This window comes from Calonectris borealis, chromosome W, assembly GCF_964195595.1.
Source record: "Calonectris borealis chromosome W, bCalBor7.hap1.2, whole genome shotgun sequence".
In the NCBI taxonomy this organism is placed as follows: domain Eukaryota; kingdom Metazoa; phylum Chordata; class Aves; order Procellariiformes; family Procellariidae; genus Calonectris; species Calonectris borealis.
The window spans coordinates 52,050,258-52,068,127 of record NC_134351.1 but is presented as its reverse complement, the minus strand read 5'-3'; the positions used below and the strand labels follow the sequence as shown (position 1 = coordinate 52,068,127).

The 17,870-nt window shown below is 44.1% G+C and overlaps 1 protein-coding gene across 2 annotated transcripts in view; it reads left to right on the top strand.

Moving 5' to 3' along the window:
- The window catches only part of LOC142074880 (E3 ubiquitin-protein ligase UHRF2-like), a 157,150-nt gene extending 139,562 nt beyond the window's left edge, over positions 1-17,588 (top strand). For both annotated transcript variants that reach the window (XM_075135815.1, XM_075135814.1), the window contains 5 exons: positions 12,001-12,138; positions 12,920-13,043; positions 13,426-13,586; positions 15,856-15,954; positions 17,294-17,588. In XM_075135815.1, the coding sequence (XP_074991916.1) occupies positions 12,001-12,138; positions 12,920-13,043; positions 13,426-13,586; positions 15,856-15,954; positions 17,294-17,440 (669 nt within the window). In that variant the 3' untranslated portion in view covers positions 17,441-17,588. The remainder of the gene's footprint in view (positions 1-12,000; positions 12,139-12,919; positions 13,044-13,425; positions 13,587-15,855; positions 15,955-17,293) is intronic.
- The last annotated feature ends 282 nt before the right edge of the window (positions 17,589-17,870 follow it).

Here is a 17,870-nt window from a genome sequence, read left to right as displayed (position 1 = left end):
TGCTTTATAAGAGTCTTTTGTGTGTTACATAGCAAACTCTTCATTATTGCTTTTGAAGGAATAATTCTTTTGTTACCATGAGGACAGTTTAGCCTACCTTGTTCTGTAGTGAAATGAAATGGAAGTATTCCATTCCATTCCAACTGTGGCATTGACAGATTGCATGGCAGTTCATGCGGATGTACATGCGGGAAGGGCTGTGCACTCTGCCAGTTATCAGGCTGCTTCCTGCTCTGCTCACCCACAGGCTTAGGCTGCAGCCCCGATGGTCACCCCAGATAGCTGGTGGCTGTGCAAGCCTACCCAGCAGTTTGAGGTCTCCAGGGAATTAGAAGGGCTTATTAGGCAGTGCTTTGAGATTGTCGGAAGCATAGTGGTAGAGAACAGGCAAGGGCTGCACTCTGCAGCAGATAGGAATCAGCTACATAGCCAGGCTGGCCTAGGACGAGTGGAAGCAGCCACCCAGACAGAGCTTACTGTCAGGGAAGCTGCTGTCCAGGTGGAGGGTTGCAAAGACTGCACCCCCACCTCCTGGGTGGAGGAGGGTGCAAGCTCCACCTGTGCAAGGTGTGCTCTGGTGGAGTCACTCAGGCAGCAGGTGGAGGAGCTTGTCCTGGTTTCGGCTGGGATAGGGTTAAATTTCTTCCTAGTGCTGTGTTTTGGATTTAGTATGAGGAGAATGTTGATAACACAGTGATGTTTTCAGTTGCTGCTAAGTACCCTGCTAGTCAAGGACATTCAGCTTTCCATGCTCTGCCAAGTGCACAAGTGGCTGGGAGGGAGCATAGCCAGGACAGCTGGCCCAGCTGGCCAACGGGGTATTCCATACCATGTGACGTCATGCTCAGTATATGAATGGTAGGCGTGATCCAGGAAGTAGCGATTGCTGTTTTTTGGGCATTGCTCGGCGGGTGGTGAGCAACTGCATTGTGCATCACTCATTTTGTATATTCTATCATCATCATTATTATTATTATTATTACTATTATTATCCCTTCCTTTTCTGTTCTATTAAACTGTCTTTATCTCAACCCATGAGTTTTTCTCACTCTTACCCTTCCGATTCTCTCCCCATCCCACTGGGGGGTGGGGGGGGAGTGAGCGAGCGGCTGCATGGGGTTTGGCTGCCTGCTGGGTTAAACCACGTCAGAGCTGCAGGAGGAAGTCAACATGCTATTCTGTATTAGGGAGTGGGAACAAGAAATAGATAGAGTATTATTCGAGACTTTGAAAGAAGATATACTAGGGCCCTGTGGCAATGACCTCCAAGGACTACCAGACAAAGAGCTTCAACAGCAAACAAGCAGCACCTTGGAGAAGGAGGCGCCATGGTCTCTGGTGACTCGTGGCAACTGGATATCACTTCACTCCCCTTCCTCATATGTATCAACCAGCAACAGATACGATGTCTTGGCAGCAGACAAAACCAATGAGCAAGATTCACAGAGAGAAACAGCACCAGCAGCACATACTAAAAGCTGCAAAAGGAAGCGGTGAGTGCTAGTAGTGGGTGACTCTGCTGAGAGGCACCAAGGCACACCCATATGTTGGACTGATATACAGTCAAGGGAAGTTTGCTGCTTGCCAGGAGCCAAGATCCAGGATGTGAGGAATGGTCCCCAACCCCCTCCAAAAGCAAGAACCCTAAGTCCAGCCACCTGAAGTGCTCACCAATGCAATTACCAATGCAAGTCCAGCCACCTCAAGTGCATGTATACCAATGTACGTAGTCTGGGCAACAAACAGGAGGAACCAGAGCTCCATGCCCAGTCTGAGAGTGATGATTTCATAGGAATCACAGAAACTTGGTGGGAAAACTCACACTACTGGAAGACCACAATGGATGGCTACAAGCTCTTCGGAAAAATAGGAAGGGAAGAAGAGGAGATGGAGTTGCACTTTATGTAAAAGAGACATTTGAGTGTATGGAGGTGAGCTATGGAGACCACAAAAGTTCTATCATCAAATGCCTTTGGATCAAGATTGGAGGGATCATCACCAAGGGGGATCTTCTGTTAGGTATCTGTTACCGACCTCCCAATCAGGGCAACGAGGCCGACGAAACCTTACTTCAGCCGCTCAAGGAAGTCTCGGGCCAACAGAACCTGGTCCTCATGGGTGACTTCAATTACCCGGACATTTGTTGGGAAAACAACACAGCGGTGCACAAGTCGTCCATCAGGTTCCTGGAATGCATTGAGGACTGCTTCCTGCTACAGATGCTGGACATGCCGACTAGGAACAGCGCATTGCTAGATTTACTGCTCGCAAACTGAGAAGACTTACTTGACAACATAACTACCAATGGTAGCCTTGGATACAGCAATCACAACATTGTGGAGTTTAAGATCCTGACGAGCACGCTGAAGACCAGTAGTAGGACAAAGACCCTGGATTTTCGAAGAGCCAACTTCAATACATTCAGAGCCCAGCTGCGAGGGATTCCATGGGAAGCATCCATGGAGGGCAAAGGAGCTTGTGAGTGCTGGAAGTTATTCAAGAACAGCCTCCTGGAAGCACAAGAACAGTCCATCCCCTACAAAGGGAAAGGAAGAAGGCAGAACAAGAGACCACCCTGGCTTAACAATGACCTTATGGGTGTGCTTAAAGGCAAAAAAGAAGCATACCGGCTATGGAAAGGCAGCCAAATAGCCATCGAGGACTACAAGAACCTTGCTAGGGCATGCAGAGATGCAGTCAGGAAGGCTAAGGCTCAGCTAGAACTGAAATTGGCCAGAGAACGACAAGAAAGGGTTCTTCAGGTACGTGAGCAGTAAGCAGGAGCACAGGGAAGACATAGGCCCATTACTAAACAGGGCAGGGAAACTGGTTACTAATAATGCTGACAAGACAGAAGTTCTCAATACCTTCTTTGCCTCTGTCTTTACTGGTGTAGCTGGACTCCAGATCACAGGATCAAGTAGCTATGACAACGCATGTGTCGACCCACCAGTAGTGGAAGAAGGGCTGGTCTGCGGCCTCTTGCAAGGGCTCAACCCACATAAATCTATGGGCCTGGACAGAATCCACCCCAGGGTGTTAGGAAAAGCGGCTGACGTTGTTGCAAGGCCACTGTCTATAATCTTTGAAAAGTCATGGAGATCAGGGGATGTCCCTGATGACTGGAAGAGGGCAAATGTCATACCCATCTACAAGAAGGGCCCAAAAGAGGACCCAGGAAACTACAGGCCCATTAGTCTTGCTTCGATCCCTGGGAAAGTAATGGAACGAGTCCTCCTAGAAACTATCACAAACCTAATGAAGCAGGTGATTGGGAAAAGCCAACACGGATTTACCAAAGGCAAATCTTGCCAGACTAACCTGATCACCTTCTACAACAAAATAACATCTTCTGTCGACATGGGGAGAGCAGTGGATGTTGTTTACCTGGATTTCTGCAAAGCGTTCGACACTGTTTCCCACAGCCTTCTCCTGGACAAACTGGCAAGATACAGACTGGATGGGTGGTCTGTGAGATGGGTAGGAAATTGGCTAACAGGCCACCCTCAGAGGGTGGTGATCAATGGTTTTTACTCAGGCTGGCAGCCTGTCACAAGTGGGGTCCCCCAGGGATCAATACTGGGCCCCACACTGTTCAATATTGTGGTGGGTTGACCTTGGCTGGCTGCCAGGTGCCCACCAAGCTGCTCTATCACTCCCCCTCCTCAGCGAGACAGGGGGAGAAAATAAGATGAAAAACTCATGGGTCGAGATAAAGGCAGTTCAATAAAGAAAAGAAAAGGCCATGCACGGAAGCAAAGGAAAACAAAAAAAATTTATTCTCTACTTCCCATCAGCAGGCAACGTCCAGCCACTTACTGGGAAGTAGGGCCTCAGTATGCATAGCTGATGCTTAAGAAGAGAAATGCCCTAATAACGAATACCCCCTGCTCCTCCTCCTTTCTCTTAGCTTTTATTGCTGAGCATGATATAACATGGTATGGAATATCCCTCTGGTCAGCTTGGGTCAGCTGTCCCAGCTATGTCCCCTCCCAACCTCTTGGCCACCGCCAGCCTACTGGCCTTTGTGGTCAGGGGGTTGGAGAGACAGCCTTGCTGCTGTGTGAGCACTGCTCAGCAGTAGCCAAAACATTGGTTTATTATTAAGACCATTCTAGCTACAAATACAAAGCACAGCACTATGAGGGCTGCTATGGGGAAAGTTAACTCCATCCCAGCCAGACCCAATACAGTCTCCACCCCTTATTCCATACCATTTGTGTTATGCTCAGGTCTCACATAATTTGATACATTTACATATCTTCTAACCATCCCATTGTATCTATTTCTCATTCCTGAAATCCCCTCTTATGAACACTTACAATTTATACTACATACTTAAGCCATCTTTATACCCAACATACAGATTTATACATTCTCATTAACTATTATCCCCTGTCCCTTAACAGATAGATAGATATTATTTTCCCATTCCGTGGGCTTCCGCCACTCCTCCAAATGTCCATAAGAACAGGCTATGACTTGGGCACCATCTGTCAAGATGGGTGCTCAGGACAGGAGAAGCAGTATGTTTGATTGTTGGGCACCAACACCAGCTTGGTTTGGGTCATCACTGCACTCGCCAGGTTCCTTGCGAAGCTCACTCTTCATCGGTTCAGGTCGTTCCTGCTGCATTACTTCCTACAACATACAACTCACATCACAGATTATTTTCCCCCAAGGTTAAATCTCCTTGAGGCACACACCGGGTCTCCACATCCTTCCACATTATCCACCAAGTACACCCAGGTCCTTGAGCGAAGACAATCCCATGAATGGGTTTGCCTTTTCCCAAGGGAGGAGCAACCCACACTGCCTTCCCCAGTCACTTCCCTATGTGCATGCACTACGGGGACCTTATATCCTCCCACAGTATGTAGGGGCTTTGTTTGGGCAGGACCAGGACAGTTAGCAGATCCTCTGGTGTTAACCAGTCAAGTGGCTTTTGCTAAATTTATCTCCTAGTGCTTCCATGTCCCATTGCCCAGCGCTCTCAACATAGTCTTTAACAGTCCATTATATCTCTCAATCTTTCCAGAGGCTTGTGGGTGATAGGGGATGTGATACACCCACTCAATGCTGTGTTTCTCAGCCCAGGAGTTTATGAGGTTATTTTGGAAATGAGTCCCAGTGACTGACTCAATTCTTTCTGGGGTACCATGTCGCCACAAAATTTGCTTTCCAAGGCCCAGGATGGTGTTTCAGGCAGTGGCATGGTATACAGGGTATGTTTCTAGCCAACCGGTAGTTGCTTCCACCATGGTGAGCACATAGCACTTGCCTTGGCGTGTTTGTGGCAGTGGTCCAATATAGTCAATTTGCCAGGCCTCGCCATATCTAAAACCCAGCCACCGTCCTCTGTTCCAGGGAGACTTTACTCGTGTGGCTCACTTGATTGTGGCACATGTTTCACATTCATGGGTGACTTGTGCAATAGCCTCCATGGTCAGGTCCACCCCTCGATCACGAGCCCATCTGTACATTGCCTATCTCCCTAGATGTCCCGATGTTTCGTGGGCCCATTGAGCTACAAATAGCTCACCCTTACGCTCCCAGTCCAGGTCCACCTGAGGCACTTCAATTTTGACAGCCTTGTCTACCTGTTTGTTGTTTCGATGTTCTTCAGTGGGGAGGCTTTTGAGCATGTGAGCATCTACATGGCGTACCTTTAGAGCGATGTTTTCTACCCAGGCAGCGATGTCCTGCCACAATGCAGCAGCCCAGATGGGTTTACCTCTGCGCTGCCAATTGGTCTGCTTCCACTAATGTAGCCACCCGCCTAGGGCATTAGCCACCATCCATGAGTCTGTATAGAGATAGAGTACTGGCCACTTTTCTCATTCAGCAATCTCTAGGGCCACCTGGATGGCTTTCACTTCTGCAAACTGACTTGACTCACCTTCCCCTTCCATGGCTTCAATGACTTGTCCTGTGGGACTCCACACAGCAGCATTCCACTTCCGATGGTTTCCTACAACACGACAGGATCTGTCAGTAAACAGAGCATATTGCCTTTCATCTTCTGATAACTCATTATATGGTGGTGCCTCTTGGGCACAAGCCACCTCCTCAAGCGATGCTCCAAAATCTCTGCCTTCTGGCCAGCGCATGATCTCTTCCAGGATTCCTGGGCGATTGGGTTTCCCCATTCGAGCCCGTTGTGTGATCAATGCTACCCACTTACCTACCTTCTTACTTAGTGTCAGTTGCGTGATGTGTAGAGGGGACGTTTCCTTTGAACATCCAGCCCAGCACCGGCAGTCGGGGTGCCAAGAGGAGCTGTGCTTCTGTACCAACAACTTCTAAAGCGGCTCGAACCCTCTCATATGCTGCTAGTATCTCTTTTTCAGTTGGGGCGTAGTGGGCTTCTGATCCTCGATATCCCCAGCTCCAAAACCCTAGAGGTCGACCTCGGGTTTCTCCCGGTGTTTTCTGCCAGAGGCTCCAGGTAAGACCACGGTCCCCAGCTGCAGTGTAGAGCACATTTTGCACAGCTGGTCCTGTACAGACAGGACCAAGAGCTACCTCACAAGCTATCTCCTGTTTGATCTGCTCAAAGGCTTGTTGTTGCTCAGGGCCCTACTCAAAATAGTAGTTCTTTCAGGTCACTCGATAGAGAGGGCTCACAAGCTGACTATAACCTGGAATATTGTCCTGGTTTCGGCTGGGATAGGGTTAAATTTCTTCCTAGTGCTGTGTTTTGGATTTAGTATGAGGAGAATGTTGATAACACACTGATGTTTTCAGTTGTTGCTAAGTGCCCTCCTAGTCCAAGGACAGCTCCCATGCCTACTGACTGAGCTAGGTACACAAGATGGGAGGGAACATAATCAGGACAGCCAGCCCAGCTGGCTAATGGGGTATTCCATACCATGTGACGTCATGCTCAGTATATGAAGGGTAGGCGTGGTCCAGGAAGTACCGATCGCTACTTGGTTATCGGTCAGCGCGGGTGGTGAGCAATTGCATTGTGCATCACTCATTTTGTATATTCTATCATTATTTATTATCATTATTTTCCCTTTTCTGTTCTATTAAACTGTCTTTATCTCAACCCACGAGTTTTTCTCACTCTTACCCTTCCGATTCTCTCCCCGTCCCACTGGGGGGGCGGGGGGAGTGAGTGAGCGTCTGCGTGGTATTTGGCTGCCTGCCAGGTTAAACCACGACAAATATGCATTCTCCAGAATCCCACGAGGCCTAGGAAAGCTTGTGTTTCTTTCTTGTTAGCTGGTGCGGACATAGCTGTTATTGATCAATAATCCCTTGGGTCTGTGACAACGTCCATCTTGCCATTTTATTCCCCAAAACTGGACGTCTTGTGCAGGTCCTTTGACCTTGCTTTGTCTTATGGTAAAACCAGCTTTCAGAAGAATCTGGATTATTCTTTTCCCTTTCTCAAACACTTCCTTTGCTGTGTTGCCCCACACGATGATGTCGTCAATGTATTGCAGGTGCTCAGGGGCTTCACCCTGTTCCTGTGTAGTCTGGATCAGTCTGTGACAAATGGTAGGGCTGTGTTTCCACCCCTGGGGCAGTCGATTCCAGGTGTACTGGACACCCCTCCATGTGAAAGCCAACTGTGGCCTGCACTCTGCTGCCAAAGGGATTGAGAAAAATGCATTGACAATATCAATTGTGGCATACCACTTGGCTGCCTTCAACTCCAGTTCGTATTGGAGCTCTAACATGTCCTGTATGACAGCACTCAGAGGTGGCATGACTTCGTTCAGGCCACTGTTAACCTCCACCCTCTGTCAGACTTTTGCACTGGCCATATGGGACTATTAAATGGTGAGAGAGTCTTGCTGATCACCGCTTTGCTCTCCAGTTGACAAATCAGGTCATGGATGGGAACCAGGGAGTCTCGGATGATGCGATATTGCCGTCGCTGCACTGTCATGGTAGCAATCGGCACCTGCTGTTCTTCGACTCACAGCAAGCCCACAACGGAGGGATCTTCCAAGAGGCCGGGCAAGGTAGACAGCTGTTTCATCTTCTCTGTATTCACGGTGGCTACACCAAAAGCCCATCGGTACCCTTTTGGGTCCCTGAAGTACCCTCTCCTGAGGTAGTGTATGCTAAGGATACAAGGGGCCTCTGGGCCGGTCACAATGGGGTGCTTTTGCCACTTGTCCCCTGTTAAGCTCACCTCAGTCTCCAATACAGACAATTCTTGGCATCCCCCTGTCACTCCAGAAATCCAGATGGGTTCTGTGCCCCTATACCCTGATGGCATTAGGGTACACTGTGCACCAGTGTCTACCAAAGCCTTGTACTTCTGTGGGTCTGATGTGCCAGGCCGTCGAATCCACACAGTCCAGTATACCCGGTCATCCCTTTCCTCCTCCTGGCTGAAGGCAGGGACCCTCTATTCCTGTTCCTGGTCGGAGTATTCACTGCCTGACCCTTTCAGTGCCAGACCAGAGGTCCCTTTACCAGAATCAAGGGAGGTGATCTCAGTCCTTCCTCTATGTCCACGAGATCACTGATTGCCTTCTTGTGTCTCTACAGCAACTAAGCTGACAGCCTTCTTGGGTGGCCCCTTCTTAGCAGCTGTCTTCCCCCTCAGTTTGTGTACATGGGCTTCGACCTTAAAGGTGGGCTCATCATCCCACTTCCTCATGTCCTCCCCCGGTCATGCAGGAAGAACCAGAGTGTGCCATGTGGCATGTGCCTGGGGCTCCCTTTCCCTCTGACCAGGGCAGGAGGGGACTGACACCATGGGGTGCCCCTGACAGCCGAGGCACTGGCCCACGGGGATGAGGAGGGGCAGTGATTTTCTTCAAAATTTTGGAGCCAGGAAGATGCTCTCTCCACAGTTGGTATATCCATATCCATGCAATACATTGTTGCCAAGCTGTTAGAATATGATGCTGGGGCGTTTTGGACCACCTTCCTCCACATGGCCCGTATAAACAAAATGTCATCTGGATCTGTGGAGACCTTGTCATTGTCTAGGTCATCGTAGATGACTTCCAGCACCACTAATTCTCTCACGTACTGGATTCCTTCCTCAGCGGTAGTCCACATTCCTTGGTAATTTGCAAGATCTCCCTTGAATGAATATCTTGCCCTCACACTTGACAGGAGCCGCCTCCAGAGACTGTGAATTGTTGCCTCTTTCCCAATTCCTCTGTCAATTCCCCGGTTTCTAGCAAGGGATCCCAGCTGTTGGGCTTCCTTAGCTTCCAGTTGTGGAATATTGGCCCCATTATCCCAGCATCAGAGCAGCCAGGCAGCAATCCGCTCACCTGGCTGGCAGCTGTAATCTTTCTGCACATCTCGAAGTTTGTTTGAAGTCAGGGACCGGGTAGTTTCCCCCTCTTGTCTGATTCCTCTCACTTCTTCCTCCCGTTTCTTTGCTGAAGGACCGGCTTCCTGATCCTCCTCCTCCCTTATTAATCGATGATATGGACCCATTGATCTCCTTGTCCACTGTTTCTTTTTCACTACTGGGGCAATTACCGTAGTTGGCATTTGGGTCCCTGTCTCAACTATCATGTTCTTAGATGTAGTTTGTATCCCAGTCTCAATCATGGCATTCTCAGAGGTGATTTGGTTCCCTGCCTTAACCACAGTCCTCTGATAGTGCTGAAATGTGGCTCGATACGCACAGGCCAAGCCACAGGACAGTGCTAGAAGCTGCTGGTCTTCACTGGGATAGGCAAGGCACCCTTCTATCAGGTGGCATGTCAATTCAACAGGATTACTTGCCTGTTCAGGTGTAAAATCCCAGGCTATGGGAGGTGATAACCGCCCTAGGCACCTGCCCAAATCTTTCCACACACCCTGCCACCCAGGGACCGGCCGCTTCAGGGCACGTTTCAGTATCGCCTCACCCAAAAGTTGTCTCCTCTTATGCCAGGATGACACCAGATTCCACAAACCCAAGAATAAGCCAACCGTGTTAATTAGTAGTATTAAGCAGCTACGTAAGGGAGAACAAGGACCTCAGGAGTCTGTGGTATAAAACCACCCGCATCAATCCTGGATAGGAAGAGGGAGGTGTATTCCAGAAGACAGCTCCCCCAGCACAGTAAGGGCATCAATGCCAGGGCAAAGCACATAGCCATTGTTTGTATTAATGTGTTCCCAAGCTCTGCAAAATAAAGAGATAAGCAGTGCAGCCAGCAAACTCCATGACCCGCACAGAAGCTTGCCACTTAATAACTACTATAGCTATAGCATGCTCAATTCAAAACTGCCGTTGTCTCAGGCCCCACGTTGGGCGCCACAAAGGACTGTGGTGGGTTGACCTTGGCTGGCCGCCAGGTGCCCACCAAGCTGCTCTATCACTTCCATCCTCGTCGGGACAGGGGAGAAAATAAGATGAAAAACTCATGGGTCGAGATAAAGGCAGTTCAATAAAGAAAAGAAAAGGCCATGCACGGAAGCAAAGGAAAACAAAAAAAATTATTCTCTACTTCGCATCAGGAGGCGGTGTCCAGCCACTTACTGGGAAGTAGGGCCTCAGTACACGTAGATGATGCTTAGGAAGAGAAATGCCTTAATAACGAATACCCCCTGCTCCTCCTCCTTTCTCTTAGCTTTTATTGCTGAGCACAATGTCATATGGTATGGAATATCCCTTTGGCCTGTTTGGGTCAGCTGTCCTGGCTATGTCCCCTCCCAACCTCCTGCCCACCCCCAACCTGCTGGCCTTTGGGGTCAGGGTGTGGGGAGTGGTTGGAGAGACAGTCTTGCTGCTGTGTGAGCACTGCTCAGCAGTAGCCAAAACACTGGTTTATTATTAAGACCATTCTAGCTACCAATACAAAGCACAGCACTATGAGGGCTGCTATGGGGAAAGTTAACTCCATCCCAGCCAGACCCAATACAAACATCTTCATAAATGATCTGGATGATGGGATTGAAAGCACCCTCACCAAGTTTGCTGATGACAGTAAACTGGGTGGTGAGGTGAACACATCAGAAGGGAGAGACATCTTACAGAGAGACGTGGACAGGCTGGAAGAGCGGGCTAGCAAGAACAGTATGAAGTTTAACAAAAACAAGTGCAAAATCCTGCACCTGGGTCAGAATAACCAGAGAGCCCAGTACAGGCTAGGATCTGTGTGGCTGGGGAGCAGCCTTGCTGAAAGGGACCTGGGGGTCCTGGTGGGCAACAAGCTGAACATGAGTCAGCAATGTGTTGCTGCAGCAACAAAGACAAATCGGATTCTGGGCTGCATCCACAGGGGCATTACTAGCAGAGATAGAGACTTGATCATACCACTCAGCGCTCGTCAGGCCATACTCTCTTCACAAGGAGCCACATGGAAAAGACAAGGTGCAACAGGTACAAGTTGCACCGGGAGAGGTTTTATCTTGATATAAGAAAGAAATTTTTTACAGTGAGAACAATCATTCACTGGAACAACCTCCCCAGGGACGTGGCAGAGTCCCCATTGCTGGAGGTTTTCAAGATGTAATTGGACAGGGTACTAGATAATCTCATCTAGGCTCCCTTTCCCACAAAAGGTTAGACCAGATGATCTTTCAGTGTCCCTTCCAACCTGGGCTGTTCTATGATTCTATTATTCTATTCAGAGCAGTGATAGTAGAACACAATCTATAATAGGATATATTAAGTTGAATACGTAAGCTATTTTTGTATGTGCTCACTGAGTCACATTCATCCCTGGAAATCAATTGATTTCTTCACTCCTTCCAGCTCCCTTTCTGGCTTTTCATACACTTAATGTCTTCTCAGTATCTGGAATAAAGACGTGCATCTTTTAAAACAGTATTGTATTTATCAAAATACAAACATTTCCCAACTGAGAGAAGAGGTACTTTAAAATAGTAACATATCATTCAAATTTCTTCTCTTTGCCTTGAGCCAATAAACTATGACTACCTGCATGTGTTTGGCTTGTGGTAAAATAATGACTACCTAGCAGAATATCTGTTGAACTTTTAGGTAGAATTTCTTAAATTAGATTTGAGGATCAACTGTGATAGCAAAAACATAAACCTGTTGTTATTTATCCTTAGGTGGTAAAATATTGGCCAGAAATTGGGAAATGTGGGTTCTTAGTTTGGCGCTATCTTCTGAGGAGAGATGATATTGAACCCGCACCTTGGACTTCAGAAGGGATGGAACGGTCAAAGAAACTGGGTCTGAGTGTACAGGTCAGAATCAGTGTTCACAAAGTTGCTCTGATAGTCTGTTCAAGTAAATGGAGTCTTAAATTTTAAAACCAGGAATGTGAATTAAATTTAAGCCCCATTTTTTATATACTTCAATGAGGCAGGATCTAATATAAAAAATATTTTAGATCATCTGTAATTTGAAAAACTATGATATTGGCAAAGCAGAAAGAATTGTAGATGAAGCTTTCTGCCTTAACAGGAAATTACTCTGTATATATGGATCAGAAAATTATGACTTTGAATACAGTTTTGTGATCCTTACGCTGGATGAGATTTATAAAAGTAACTCTTGTAATAGTTGAGTCTCTTCTTAGTATTTAAAAAATATATATGTTTTTATGTATTTTTCTCTAATTGTAACCTATGATTGAGGAACTATTATAGATAGCATATTTCAGGCAGGGACTTTGGCACTGTGAAATTTGTGGCAGATGGGAAGAATCAAAGTAGTATTTTTTTTCCTCAGCAAACCAATCATTTCCTTTGGATGGGTTGTTTTGCTACATGACATCATCTTCAACTTTAGCTTTCTGATTTGTGTAGTTGGAGTTGTAGATATGGATATAAGGTGCCTTTTAATAAAATCTATTCTAGATCAGATCCTTTGACTTAACTGCAGTTTTCTAAAAATATATTAATTTAAAAGCTTTCCTGTTTATATAGGGTTTAAAAAAATATTTTTATATTTTTTAATATGTAGTCATAGGGGTTTACATGCCAGTGGATTTTGTTTTAAATCTGTTTTTTGGGTTTTTTTTAGTATCCAGAAGGTTATTTGGAAGCCATGGCTAGTAAAGAGAAAAAGGATAAGGTTAAGAAGCAAACTGTGAAACAGGAGCCAACCAGCCAGAGTAACGGAAACCAGAAAAGGACAATTGATGATGGTATTTCTTTTTACTTCTTAGTGTTAGAGCTCTGTCAAGTTATATATAAGCCAATAGTATGAAAACTACAAGGAAGTTGGAAGTCATTTGGAATCCAAATGTAAAGTGTTAAGTGCTCAGTAATAAAATGGGAAGCTGGGGATCTTATGGTGCTGTTCCATACTTGTAAGGTTTCTTTTTCTTAAACTTCACAGAAAAATGAACAATCTTCTATGTAGTTATGATCTATAGTTCAAAATAAAGCTGGGCAATTTGAATTGGAGCTCTACTGCATCATTACATAGATGTGATTCATGTTTTAGCTTTCTAGAAATAATTTTGTCTTCCCTTTTTAATAGTTCAGACTACCACTGTTACTGTATCTTGTCATAATTTTAAACAGGTATAGAGGAGACTAAAAATACATCCAAAGCCATGAGAATGGGAGATGGAGGGAAAGGAGAGGCTTTCCAACTGACCCAGCAACAGCAGTGGCTGATTAAAGAAGACTGTATGAACCAGAAATTGTGGGATGAAGTACTTGCTTCTCTTAAGGAAGGACCAGTATGCTTGCAGCTTGCTTAAATTATTAATTTTTAACCTTTCTTTATATAGAGTTAGGAGAAATGAGGCTTTGTTAAAACCTAATTCACTTGCTTAAAATTGCTGAATACATACTATCTGTTTAGAAACAGTTGATGGGGCATGTAATTTCATTCACTTAAGGAGATAGAAGAAATACCTTCATATTGAGACTTAGATACCAAATGAAAATATTTTTAACTCAAGTTTAGCAGATTATTCCACTCACTATAGAGAGAACCTTAAGTAAAAAAGAGGAAATACTTCCCTCCCCCAGCTGTCAAGAAAATAGCAAGTATAGTTCAAGTTTGAAGACACTCGTGGATTTTTTTTTATTAGTCTCTGATGGAATATCCTCCAAAATATTATGTCCTTGAACATTAATTAGCTTTATTGATGTTCCAATTCATAGTTATTTTAGCTGTTTTGCAGAAGAAAAAGAAATCAAGATATCAGAACGGTAAAGGTCACTATCAAGTCAGTGAAAGAACAAAATATTAGATGGAGAACGAATGCCTAAAAATGAATGTACAAAATCACTTTATTTGGGAATTGCCAGGGGCTATTTACTTTGCTTCTTTGACAGAAAAAGCATCTGGTAACTCCTTGTTCTTCCACTTACAGTACTACTATTGCTATAATGCTACTGCACTCGTATAGGAGCTGATACTGTAAAGTTATAAGTTCTTTATCTGTGGGTTGTCCAATGTTTGTAAATAATTAGACTTTCAACTCTTAGTTATGTGACAAAATACAGTAGATATGTGTTTCTAAAGCAACAGAAAACAGTATCTTAAGAGAAATCCAGTTACTAGAAAGTTATTTTCCTATAGATTCCTGCCCATAATTTTGATTGTCCTTGGTGATAGTCATATAGAAATTTCAATGGGAATCACGCAACTACCATTAGATAGCTGCAATGAAAATATAAATCTTAATGCTTGAAACAACCTTTCCACTTTAAATATAAGTTTTGGGTTGAGATGAATCTGTTATTATTAAAATTATTGAAAAGAACTGTATTTTGAGTAACTTTAGATCTGTTTTTTTACACTTCTATACCTGAGTGGGTATGCTTGAGACTACTGAAATACCAGAGAATAAGGTCTCTGTAAGCATGCTTGTATGTGTAAAATCTATGGCACAAAATTTATCCCACATTCTTCAGAGTTGCTCTGAGAAGACTGAAAAACAGGAAGGTTCTTTTACCTATTGCAGAGTATTTCAGAGTGAGGACTCAAGAAACCAATTAAACACCTCCAGCAGGTGCAGAGGTGAATTTCTTAGTGAAAGAGGTATACAGTACTTTGCTTTCCCTTTGCAGAGCAGCAGCAATCACTTATCCATCATGGATGTGCAAAATTCTAGCGATGATCACTAAATACAGATATCAGCTTCCAAATTCTCTGACTTGTGCTAAGAATCAGGCTTGATGGGCCCTCTGTTTTGTTTTTAATGATAATAATGTACAACCAAATAACCTTCAAAACCTTAGTTCTCTGACTTCTGGAAAAGCAGGAAAATTAATTGTTCGTGGACTTGCTTTCTAAATACTTTGTTAGCCACACTACTTCTCATGGATGTGGAGGATATAAGATGAGCCTTCCAAAATTTTTTAATGTAATAAACATAATTTATTAAATGTATACTTTGCACTGAACACAATAGAGGTTCACTTCTGAGGAAATAAGAATGAACAAGAAGCTGTGAACAATAATAATATAGGGAATGAGCAGAAGATAGGTAGACGTAATATCAGAGGGTGTGGGAATGTCTTTATGTAAATGTCCATGAATACAGGAGTAATGGTGGTAGGCTTTGGAAGGAAATCTGTAACTTGGACTGAGACCTGAAGATCGCACTAGAAAAGTTTCAGTGTAAGCAATCTTTGCAATGTCAAGCTGTCCCATCACACTGAATATTGGATTTAACAACTCCTAGCAGTTGTGTAACATTATTAGACCATGCTAACTGTGAGTTTGGGAAGAGTAACAAGGATGTTAAACAAGTATATCTCATGAATGTATCTCTGCATTTACCAAATGCTATGAAGGCCAAATTTTTTACTCAATTTAGGTCTGTGAATTTGGCTATGAATTTATAATTTAAATATAGGTAATAATTACAGTAGTTAGGCAAATTAGTTTTTAAAAAAACTTTAAAATTTTAAATAAAAATGCCTTTTTTTGTTTGCATATTTGTGAATGTGCCTCTAATAGTTCTACTTTTCTCTTCTTTTGCCCTATACTAGAATTTCCTGAAGAAATTGGAACAATCTTTTATGTGTGTCTGCTGTCAGGAGCTGGTTTATCAGCCAGTGACAACAGAGTGCCTCCACAACGTCTGTAAAGTAAGAATAATCCCTGTATTGCTCTGGGCTGTATTCTTGGCCCTGAGACACCAATCACCAAAACCAACATATATTTTAGGAAGACAATAATTATTGCCTAGCAGTCTGAGCAAGAAATGTAATGTGCTTGCTTCCAGTTGTGTGGCTGCCATATAATCAATCTTAATTTTATGTAAAAATTAGTGGAAATGTATTTAGTATAATTTCTTATAGACATGATGTATCAAGTTTATCATTGTAATTAGTGGAGCTATGCTAGGGATTGGTTTGTTCCAGGAGCTAGATGTTGGTACAATAAGATTAAGTTAATTTTAAGAAATGAGAATAGAGCAAGACTGTTCCTTCAAAGAGCTGCTTGTTACATAGAGGTAAAGCATTATGAGGGGGTTAATATATAGAGTGGTGGAAAAAACATGGAGTATGTTTAATGGCAACAACTTCAAAGCATAGAATCTGAAGCTATCAATGACTAATTATAAAGTAATACCCAATTACTGTTTTAAGGTATAGACTGACAGACAGTGTTGTTGTTTGGGCAAAGATTGGCCCTCATAAAATTTTCATATTTAACTTATATGCTTGGACTGTCTGCAGTCTGGGAAAACAAAAAAAAAGAAGGTAACATTAATAATAATCTTTTAAATACTGTAGTCTGAAACCTATTTTATTCTACAAATAAGCACCCACCAGCTGCTCGCTCAATCCTCCCCACAGCGAGAAAAACTCATGGGTCAAGATAAAGACATTTTAATAAGTGAAGAGAAAAAAAGAAAAGAAAAAAAAAGTGATGCAAAGGCATTCGCTCACTACCTCCCACCAGCAGACCGATGCCCAGCCAGTCTCCGAGCAATGGCTACTTTGGAAAGACCACCCCCCCAGTTTTTATTGCTGAGCATGACATTATATGGCATAGAATATCCCTTTGGTCAGTTTGGGTCAGCTGTCCCAGCTGCGTCCCCTCCCAACCTCTTGCCCACCCCTAGCCTACTTGCTGGGGAGGCAGAATGATAAACAGAGAAAGCCTTGACACTGTTCAAGCATTGTTCAGCAATAGCTAAAACATTGGTGTATTATCAACACTGGTTTAGTCACAGATCTAAAACACAGCACCATATGGGCTGCTATGAAGAAAATTAACTCCATCCCAGCCAGATCCAGTACATCATTTCAGTTGTGAAGGCAGAAATATGGCAAGAGAACTCAGTAAGAACTTGCTGTTTCTGGAAATGCGGGAAACTGCATCTTTGGTTCCTAGTAATTGCTTAATTTTTGCTAGCTAAATTTTCAATGTAAAGCAAAAGCTGTAACACTTTTACTTCTTTGTCTTTGTATACCCTAGAGCTGTTTACAGCGCTCTTTCCGAGCTGAAGTCTTTACCTGTCCTGCCTGCCGCTATGACCTTGGAAAGAGCTACACCATGGTTCCTAACAAGATATTGCAGACACTACTTGACCAGTTCTTCCCTGGTTACAGTAAAGGACGATGATGTGTTCAAATCCTTTCATACTTCTCCCATTGACTTTATAGACAGTAAAGGAGAATAAACATCTAAAAGTCAACAGTGAACCAGCCAGCTTGATGGAACTGAATCTATTGTCACATTTTGAAGCAGCTAATCCTCTTCCTCCCCATCACCATCTTTCTTCATGTAGTGAGAACTCTAAATCTCTGCTGTCTTTAACATCAAAGGTAGTTTTGGTGAGCTGACAAATAATTTTTAAAGGGAGGAAAAAAAAAACCCAAACCAGAAGCTTTAGGTCTAAGTGGTGAGTCCTAACTGGTGCTTAAGTTATGATTTGTTTTTTGTAACTACCTCAGGTAGAGGAAAACAAATTGTGGGGAGGAAAAATAGTTCATAAAGTTTTAGCTACCCACTGCTTTCTTAATTTTATTTGTGTCTAGTCTATGTGGTTTGA